The sequence below is a fragment of the Triplophysa rosa genome, linkage group LG8 (genome assembly GCF_024868665.1).
Source record: "Triplophysa rosa linkage group LG8, Trosa_1v2, whole genome shotgun sequence".
In the NCBI taxonomy this organism is placed as follows: domain Eukaryota; kingdom Metazoa; phylum Chordata; class Actinopteri; order Cypriniformes; family Nemacheilidae; genus Triplophysa; species Triplophysa rosa.
Window position 1 is genome coordinate 17,695,610 of NC_079897.1, and position 10,643 is coordinate 17,706,252.

The following is a 10,643-nucleotide window of genomic DNA, read 5'->3' on the forward strand; positions in this document are numbered from 1 at the left end:
TCAGAAAGAAAGAAAGAAGGAAAGAAGAACATTGGCGAACAGAATGCAACAGATGTACTAAAGGAGGTCTTTATTGCACAGGTGTATCTTTATCCAGAACACTGGCGGGATCATGGTACTTAAAAATTTGTCACAAAACTTGTGTTTTATTATGAAGGCCTTACTACATCGTTGTATACAAAGTTTATGTTGCTTTTTGACCCTTCCCATCCTCGAAAGAACATGGTAACACCAACATGGCCTTCAAAGTCCTTTTTTTCTTTGTGTTCTGAGGTTTAAAAGGCAAAAGTTAACCATTCCTAAAGAGATACTGACGCTTCACAGACAACAAACACAAATGTGGATGTTTTCATTCATCCTTGAGAGAGAAAATGAGACAAACAGATGTGTGACCAGTGTGACGTTTATCAAACGGGTGAGATGTACATGTAAATTAGTGGATCTATCCTGAACATGTTGAGCTTTTGTTGGTTAGATGGTTGCTCTGTGGTGGCGTGCCGTCACGTTTATTTGTTAAGTGTTTTGTGTTTACTCTTGCACGGGAAGCAGTTTCCTTTATGCATTAGGATGCTGAGATTTTTAATGAGGACCTGTGCTCTTCTCTGACAAGATTCTGTGATGAGTAAACGTGAGGCGGGTGTGTTCTTACTGTCCAGCAGATGCTTTGTTCAAGTATTTGACTTGGCAGGGCACGTGTGTATGTGGACAAGAGTGTATCCATGTGGCCCGTCATTTAATGTGGGGGTGAATGTTTGCTCTCATTTGGCATCAATGGAATTGGGTGAAAGGTCTTTTTTTCTACTCACCATTCAAAACACTCAATATGATCCAGATGTGTGTGTTCTCGCATGTACCGTGGCTCCACTCCTCCCTCACCATCACAGTACCCCCTCCTCTAGACTCTCCCCCATCTTTATATTCCCCCTTTTTGTCCTGCTACCACTTTCATAACATCTGCAGTGAGTGGCTGGGAGAGATGGAGTCATACCTGCTCTTTTATTTTCTGTGTGTGTGGGCCCTCAGCTGCCCGTCCATAGCATCAGGTGAGTGCTGTGTGCCTATTTCTGCTGTATGTGGGTGTCAGGGAGGTGTAAAGGATTATGGGTAGCTTTTAAATTGATTTGATCAGGATTTGATCAGATGAATGAAAGATCATGTTTGAAAGATGGTTTTTGTCTGATTGGTGACATTTTGTTGAAAATGTTCTGCAAATATTGTACAGTACATTCACTACCATTCAAAAGTATAGAACCACTTGACTGAAATGTATTTTGCACTTGCTTATATATTTGAAATTATTTTTGTAGACAAAAACATAATTACAAACATGTCTTTTATTAAAAAACTAGAATCTTATTTAATAAAAAGATTTTGGATAATTGGATAATTGGATAATAAATGGATAATTTGGACTAAGTAATGAGGAAATGGCAGCCAATAAGATGGATGGGAACTACTTCAATACTGTTTCAAAAGCATCTCAAAGTGGCAATTCTGGAAATTTAAGGCAAACTTTAAAATGTACAAAATCACAATAGTTCTCGTCATCTTATTATTGTTTTGATGAGGTTTTCATTATTATACAATATGGAAAAAATATTAATAAGGAATGAATAAGTGATCATGTACATTCAGGTTTTCATCATATTCCTCTACGATTTCTGTCCTAAAATGTGTGTTATAGTGCAGGGAAAATAAAACGAGAGTGTAAAAAGTGTGTGGTTTTGCTGTTTTAGTGATGGATGTGGAGGAACATGTCTCTACCACCATCTCCGCCCTTTTTACATGTCATGCCCTGACAAGCTGCTTCCTAGAATACTCGTTTCTTCCCATAAAATATGGCACACACATGTACACTGTCTATATTCCGTTTCAGGTCAAAATAATTTCATAATAAAAAATGAAATGAGGTTGAGAATCTTACAGATTACTGTTATAGATAGTTCCCGTATCTTTGGGTGATCTGGTTTGTGATTACTGTAAACTCTTTCACTCCTAAATGTTTTTATTATGATGTGTTTTATTGTATTTTATGAAGAGCTTGTAAACATCCCGGTTCATCTCACTGTCAGGTTTATATAGTCGTATTGTGTATACAGTACACCTAGTTCAGCTCAGAGAATGGTGTCTTGGGCAGACAGCCAAACACTCAACCGCCTGCTATTTCATGGCAAGGATTCAACAGTTCAATAGACATCTGTGCAGTTTGTACTTGCCTGAAAGAGTGTGTTTCAGCCCACCTGTATGTGAAGTGTGTTGAGTGTTTCATTAGAGTGTGGGAATTTGTATATACAAATGTGTATTATGCATTTTAAATTTTTGTCTTTATGTTTATATATCTGGTAGTGGAGGCAACGGAACAGTGCCCAGAGAGAATGCTGGGTAATGAAAGACGACGAGCATGCCCAAAAAAGTGCCTACTAGACAAAGAGTGTGGCAGCAAGCGCCTGTGTCTCTGTGACGGGCAGTGTGGACTCAGCTGTGTTGCCCCAGGTCAGAGCTAGAAACCCCATAATGCTTCTGATAATGTAAATGAAAAAAATGGTAGTGACTGGCTACGTCTAAATTTTTCAACTGGCACAATTGTGAATAATCACTTGTGGCATCAGACTGTTACATAAAGGGATAGTTCACACATGACTTTCTTTCTTTTGCAGAATACAAAAGAAGATCATTTGAGGAATGTTGGTAACCAAACAACGGCGGTACCCATTAATTTGCATTAATTTAGTGTCCATACAATAGAAGTGAATAGGTAACGCTGTTGTTCGGTTACCAACATTCTTCAAAATATCTTCTTCTGTGTTCTGCACAAAAAAAGAAAGTCAAACAGGTTTGAAATGACAAGAGGGTGAGTAAATTATGACAGAATTTTTATTTTGGGGTGAACTATCCCTTTAAATTGACAAAACTAACTGAGCCAATTAAAAGTTGAGGCCTGATATTTTTTACAGTGTAACAGCAAAGTAAAGTTAGACTATTTTTACCCCAGGTATATTATAAGATCATTTTTCCTTGAATTTGACTTTTCTTTGTAAACAGGTCGTACGTGTCCGTGGCCTCTCCCACCTGGCAACCATTTTGATGTAGCTCTTCTTTCCCCTTCACCCTCTTTCTCCGCTCTGCTCGAGGTCCGTTGTAAGTCTGGGTACACCATGCCGAATGGGCTGGACGTGATCATACGCCGTTGCCAAGGTGACCGGCAGTGGAGTGGAGATGAGCCTGTTTGTACAAGTAGGAAGAATTAAACATTTAAACTGTTACATTTTGTGTCTTATTTATATGTTAGTGCTTTTAACCGTTTAACAGATCATATAACAGTCCACAAAAAATCTGTTTATTAGCTTTTCAAGAAGTTTAATACAAAGCAAATATTTTAGAGGTAGAATGCCTTGTTTATAGCACCATGGCAAATAACCATATTTTATGAAAATCATTTTAAATAAAGAAGTAAGGTTAAAAAGTTGATGTTTTTCATATAGATTCTTCACATATTTGTTCATCCATTGACAAAAGCATCACAATTTTTTTCCAAAAACCCATGAAACATTGTTTCTCTTATGATATCAAGCTTTATTTGCATGCTTATATTCCATGCAGTGTACTTCATCCAAAACTTGAGATGAAGGCAACAGTCCTGCTAGGTCAGAATGCCCTTGTCTTGCCCCTAAAGTTATGTCAGTATTATGCAATACAAGGGAAATGCCTTCACAGCAGCAATAGTATCTGCACATGATTGAGTCAACTATGACTGCAGAAAAACTGAAAAATATGTGTGATATGTGTCTGCGTAATATGTTTTAGGAAGCATGAATAGTTTATGGAACAAAAAGCTTAGAGCCAGTGAACCTGGGTCACAGTATGCATACACCAACGAGAAGCCTGCTACAGGGTTATTATAAAGACCCCGGTTTTGAGGAGAGGAGGCGTAAATCGGCAGAGCTCCAGCCTGCAGCATTCCCACACATTAACACACACATTTCCTGAAGTAACATCAGGGGTATTTCTAGGAATAAACTGTCAAAGAGCTGAGATGTGGGCGTTTGGGGTCTGAGGGAACCGTCCTGTTGCGATTCTCTCCAGCACTCATAGCACATTTAACAGCCAGAGACAGGCATGTAGATGCACCAGATCCACACACAAAGTTCAGCTGCACTCAAGCTGAGCTGATGTGCAATGGAAGTTCAGCGTGTTGTTTCACATTCACTGTGTGATTTCCACCCCCCCATTTATCAGTCATCCTTATAAAAAGGGGGAGAGATTTGATACATAACTGTGTGACTCAACTGCTCAAAAGGGAATGTGAGAATAGCTTGTTCCAGATAGATGTTTTCAGATAAAACAATAAAAGCTGCGGCGCACACATCCATCTATCATCTGGTTACTCGCTCAGTCACATGACCTGTGAACCTGTTCCATAATAACCAAACACACGCACCTGATCACACCCTACATACTCGAAAATTCAGTGGGTGAAACATTCCTTTCACAACCACATAAAATCAGGGATACAGAACATCAAAGGCATGTTGGTTAAAATATCTCTGTCCTTCCATCATCCATTCTTGTTTGACCTAAAAATGCATTTAGACTAAAGCTTGACAAGGACATATGACCCCCCCCCATTTAAGTTTAAGTGTATTGTAATCACTGAACATAATGTACATTTCAATCTGCATTACACATACTCAGAATATGTATACTCAGAACAATTCTGATTTTCCCACCAGCCTCCCAGAATGGAGGTCGTGCAGAAGAGCCGGATCAGGTGCCTGTGGCGTCCTGTTCATTGCCTGACAATGATTTGCTGTCCGTGCAGGGCAGTGCCGCTGTTGGATCCAGCATCAAGTACCAGTGTGAATCTGGGTGAGAAATGGATAAAATTGAAAAGAAAAATGTGACCGATTTTATGCACATATTTACAGTACATGTCCTCTTTTCTGTACAGATATGTGCTGGTTGGACATAGCCAGAATATCTGTCATGAGAACCAGACGTGGCAGTACCCTCAACCCGTCTGTCGCCGTAAGTGACTGAATCTGTTTATACACCAAGGGATCTCAACTCTGACTCTCGAGGTCCACTTGCCTGCAGACTTCAGCTCCGCAATGAATGTATTACATCCATAACATGAGAAAGGCTAACAATAGCTTTTTACACATGTTACTGTGCATGTGTTGTGTGGAAGTTAAAAATGTTAAAGCAATCTTTGTATGCTTTTGCACCATGTTGCAAGGCAATGATAGAGAGATGAGAGGTACCGAGGCAGCGAGAGAAGAGCAATAAAGACTGTGGGTGTTTTGAGTAGGTGGATGAGACACTATGTGTAATGTGTCTGCACAGTAAATATGTGTGTAGTGGCAGAGTTGATTCTTAAGTGGAATTGACTAAAATCCATTAGTGCAATACTGCCCTCTGTTGGATCAAAAAAACGTTTAAGCCCATACTCGGACAACAACAGGTTTTAAAACCATGTTTGTCAACTAGAGGGCTTCAACAAACTTCCCAGTAGACCTCAAAATGGCTTCAAATGATTTAAAATAAGTCAAAGGAAGCACTAAAATAAGCAAAAACAACATGTTAGTGTTTATTTTACATTTTGATATGAAAATAGAGTATGCTTTTCTGTGAAGCTCTACAATATGGTTTAGGCTAGAAATTGCTGTACTGTGGACAATGGGGGCACTTTGAAGTAAAAACGTTGAGATCAACTGCACTAAACCACATTAAAATGTATTGCCGGAAAATGCAAAAGTCTCTATATTCAACCAATCAAAAACCAGGGCACACACAGTATGATTTATGTTTTTTATGATCCTAAACTCCTTTTAATGTACAGTAAATGCTTGAAATGATCACAAATATGCATTAATTTCTTCACAAAATAATAAACGTTATAAAAAACGTGTTATTGTAAGGCCGACTGTAAGTGTGTGCACATGTATTTTCTCAGGTGTGTTTTGTCCTCCTCCTAAGGAGGTTGATCGTGGACACCTGGTGGCCGTCCAGAGAGCTGAATATGAGGTGGGCAACACAATCTATTACCTGTGCAAGAAGACCTTCTTGTTGGATGGGCCAAATCAAGTAACTTGTCTACCTAATGGCACGTGGAGTGCAGTGCCTGCTTGTCGGGGTAAGGAAAGCTGGTTATTTCAGCGGGGCTAACAGTAATGCACACTTGAGACAGCCAAATAAACAACACAACATCATCAGAGCTGATGAACTGTATTGAAAAAAAAATGGTCTCCTACTGAATCTTTTTATTTTGTCATGATGACAAATTTGTTTTATAATTCTGTTCATTATTTAATCCCTCGTTGTACCTTTTCTCTTCTGATCAGCCCGTTGTCCAGTCCCAGCGCAACGGAGCAGGGTTATAGTGGGCGGAGAAAAGCGCTGGCCATATGATTTGACGGATGGTGTGGTTGCTCATGGAGAGAATGTAACATTTTTCTGTCAACATCCTGGAAAGCAGTGCAGCTTCACCGCCACAGAAGTCTGTGTGGATGGACAGCTAATGGCACCTAGTTGCTATCTTGGTACAAAAATCAACACACACAACCACCAGTGTTGGGTGTAACTAGTTACTAAGTAATTAGTTACTGTAATTTAATTACTTTCCCCTTGAAAAAGTAAAGTAAGGGATTACTATTATTTTTTCTGTAATTTAATTACAGTTACTTCTGATGTAATTAAACTAAATACTTTGTGTAATATATGTGTGTGCAGAAGAGGAATTTACATCAAAATTCAAAGTCTAACTTTAAAATCCGTGATTTAATGTATAAATCTCACATTTGTAATTAATAATAATACTTTATGTAGTTTTATATTATTTATTTGAATAAATTAAAAGAGCATGTCTATCCTTGAATCACTTAACTCATCAAGGTTGATGTAGGATATAGAAAGTAATTAGTAATAAGTAATTAAATACTTATTGAAGAGAGTAACTTGTACAGTAATCTAATTACATTATCAAATGTGTAATTAGTAAATAGTAATTAATTACTTTTTCAGAGTAACTTACCCAACACTGACAACCACACATAAATACATGCAACCCAGTTTATGAAACAGCACTTCATCTCCCTCTTTTGTGTGTCTGTCTTCTCTTTAGACCCGACGTGGCTACAGTTCAAGCTCTTTCCTCATCGGCTGGTCTCTGAGATTGATGCGTGTGACCCTGCTGACCTTCAATGAACTCATCAAATCTACAGATTTCATCAGAAGACATAAATAAATAAAGTATTAATGCATAAACTCTATGACTGGATCCCAACTAGTGGGATCTTACAGTATGCCTTTTTAATGTGGCTTTCCTATGTTATGTTGCATTGACAAAGTTACCTTAAACAGAGTGTGGGGTGGTCACTATTTTTTGAATGGTTTATTTCGCATCTTATTTTGTTGTTATTTTTTTCTGATGTGTAATTTATCTGAACTGGCCAAAACAAACTCTGAAATCATGCATTCAACAAATGCTTTTAACTGTGCCTATTTCAAAATGCAGTCAACAATATTATTTCAAATATTATTTTAATATGATACTTTTTTTGTTTTATTAGTAACACTACTTTTAAAATTTCAACATTTTGACTGGACTGCTTAATCAGATTATATACAGAATAAAGTAGAACTGGGGGTATTGTAACAGAAAAGCATAAGCTTAATTATTTTATTAATAATGATTCTGTACTTTCCATTAAGCATACTTTACAATGAATCAATTTTAAAGGAAATGTTTTCACCTCAATATTAAGATTTTACAATAAAGAAACTAGAACATGTTTGTTGTTTTTAAAGGTATTGATTTATTTATTAATGTGTTACATTTTCCTTAATGTACTTGTGATCTTTGATGTATATACACTTCTCAAAAAAAATGAAGGGAACACTTAATCATCACAGCTTAAAACCAAGTCAGTTAATCTTAAATGAATCAACCCGGTAAGGAAGCATTAGTGATAGTGAAATTTTTTTACTTGTTTTGGTGCAAATAAAAGTGACAACAGGTACACTGTAGAGGCAACAGCAAGGATGGTCTGCGGAGGACCATCCTGTCTCACAGACCTCCACGTGCTATGAAGTATCGGGATGAAATCCTCAGATCTATTGTCAGATCTTGTGCTGGTGCAGTGCAGAGCCCTCCTGGTTCATGATAATGCCCGGCCTCATGTGACCAGAGTCTGTAGGGAGTTTCTGGACGATGAAGGCACTGATGCCATTGGCTGGCCCTAACGTTCCCCAGACCTGAATCCAGTTGAGAACCTGAGATCTCATGTATCCGAAGCCATCAAGTAGCACCGTAGACTGTCCAGGAGCTAACTTATGCTCTGATCCAGGTTTGGGAGGAGATCCCAGGATACCATGTGCCATCTCATCAGGAGTATGCCCGACATCGCTGGGGATTCATACGGGCACGTGGGGCCATGCACATTACTGACTAACATTAATTATGAGTTACCGTGGAATAAGTTGAATTAGAATCAGAATCAGAAAGAGCTTTATTGCCAAGTATGTTTGCACATACAAGGAATTTGTTTTGGTGACCGGAGCATCCAGTACACAGAGACGGCAACAACAGTACACAGAGACCATAACACAATAGAATACAGTACACAGATGATTTAAATAAGTGCCTATGGGTATAAAAAAACAAGAAATACAATACAATAAACATAAGATAAAGATATAGAGAGTAAAGCTATGTGTGTATGTAAATATGTACAAGTAAAAAATAAGAATAGACTATTGTATGCACAAGGTGTCATGGTTCTGCACCACCTTGTCTTGCTTCTCTTGACCTAGTGGCAGAACCATGATAGAACCTCTTGTTTTATGTGGAGAGTGACGTTTTGTCCCTGATGGTCTTCCACTCTCCGGTGTGGCGTCTCTGTTCCCGCCCTTTCGTCTCCTCATTATTGTTTGTTAATTAGTTCATGTCCTGCACCTGTCCCCTCTTGATTTATCCCCTTTATAATGCCCTTGTGTCTTCTGTCTCGTGCTGGTTCATTGTACTGTGTCGTGTTTGTGTAATGTGGTGAGTTCCTGTCTTTGAGTTAGTTTAGTTTATTTTGTAGTTGTGATGTGTTTTAGTCTAGTCCTGTTAGTTTAGTTAGTCTTGTTCCTGTTTCAATGTTTGTTACTATACCCCCACGTGGGTCTTTGTTTTGTTGCTTTTTATTTATTAAAGTTTGTGTTAACCCCTTACCCGCTGTCTGCACCTGGGTCCTCTGTCTCCGTGTCTCTCACCACCCACCATTCATGACACAAGGTATGTGCTATATACAGCAGAATGAAATATAATTGACAGAAAAACTTGTATAAAAAATAGATGGTGTATTATCTGGAGGATATATTTAATATTGCACTTAATTATTTTTGCACAGAGTTATTAATTGCACGGTGTGTACAAACATTTAACTGTTCAAGAGGTAGATGGCCTGAGAGAAGAAGCTGTTTTTGTGTCTGGTTGTTTTGGTGCTCAGTGCTCTGTAGCGCCGACCAGACGGCAGCATTGTGAAGAGATGATGGCTTGGATGTGAGAGGTCCAGGGTGATTTTCTGAGCCCTTTTCCTCACTCTGGATGTATACAGTTCTTGGAGGGTGGGCAGGGGAGCACCAATGATCTTCTCAGCAGTCCGAACCGTCCTCTGTAGTCTTCTGATGTCTGACTTTGTGGCTGAGCCAAACCAGACAGTGATGGATGTGCAGAGGACAGACTCTATGACAGCTGAGTAAAACTGTTTTAATAGAGTTTGTGGTAGGTTGAACTTCTTCAGCTGATGTAAGAAGTACAACCTTTGCTGGGCTTTTTTAGCAATGGAGCCAATGTGATTGTCCCACTTCAGGTTCTGAGAGATGGTGGTGCCCAGGAACCTGAATGACTCCACTGCTGCCACAGTGCTGTTCATGATGGTGAGAGGGGGGAGTGCAGGGGGGTTTCTCCTGAAGTCCACAATCGTCTCCACTGTTTTAAGCGTGTTCAGCTCCAAGTTGTTATGACTGCACCAGACAGCCAGCTGCTCAGCCTCCTGTCTGTACGCAGACTCATCACCATCCTGGATGAGGCCAATGAGTGTGGTGTCGTCTGCGAACTTCAGAAGTCTGACAGAAGGGTCCTGGGCAGTGCAGTCATTTGTGTACAGGGAGAAGAGCAGTGGGGAGAGAACGCACCCCTGGGGGGCGCCAGTGCTGATTGTGCGGGTGCTGGATGTGAGTTTCCCCATTCTCACTAACTGATGCCTGTCTGTCAGAAAGCTGGTGATCCACTGACAGATAGAGCCAGGAACAGATAGCTGGGTTAACTTTGTCTGGAGCAGTGATGGGATGATGGTGTTGAAAGCGGAGCTGAAGTCCACAAACAGGATCCTCACATAGGTCCCTGGTCTATCCAGATGTTTCAGAACAAAATGCAGCAGGTGATAGGTGTTGTGTAGAGAGAAAGTCAGAGTTGGTGTGAGGTGTAAAGTTAGCATTTTCAAATCTGCAGTAAAAGTCATTCAGATCATTGACCAGGTGTTGATTGCCTGCAAAATTGGGGGATGGTGGCTTGTAGTTGGTGATGTCTTTAATGCCTTTCCACACAGACACAGGGTCTAGAGTAGTTTCTCTTAGCCACTCTGATCTCCTTTGTCAAT

The 10,643-nt window shown here is 39.5% G+C and overlaps 1 protein-coding gene across 1 annotated transcript; it reads left to right on the forward strand.

The window, feature by feature from the left end:
• Positions 1-949: 949 nt before the first annotated feature.
• On the forward strand, positions 950-7,784 carry ntd5 (ntl-dependent gene 5). Its single transcript, XM_057340422.1, has 8 exons — positions 950-1,043; positions 2,347-2,493; positions 3,043-3,234; positions 4,731-4,866; positions 4,949-5,025; positions 5,954-6,133; positions 6,342-6,539; positions 7,121-7,784. Exons 1-8 carry the CDS (start codon positions 977-979, stop codon positions 7,201-7,203), a joined length of 1,080 nt encoding a protein of 359 aa, XP_057196405.1. The 5' UTR covers positions 950-976; the 3' UTR covers positions 7,204-7,784.
• The last annotated feature ends 2,859 nt before the right edge of the window (positions 7,785-10,643 follow it).

Coding starts and splice junctions, on each gene's coding strand:
- ntd5 (XM_057340422.1), top strand. CDS start 977: ATGGAGTCATACCTGCTCTTTTATTTTCTGTGTGTGTGGGCCCTCAGC. Junction 1,044..2,346: donor CTGCCCGTCCATAGCATCAG/GTGAGTGCTGTG, acceptor TATATCTGGTAG/TGGAGGCAACGGAACAGTGC. Junction 3,235..4,730: donor AGATGAGCCTGTTTGTACAA/GTAGGAAGAATT, acceptor TTTTCCCACCAG/CCTCCCAGAATGGAGGTCGT.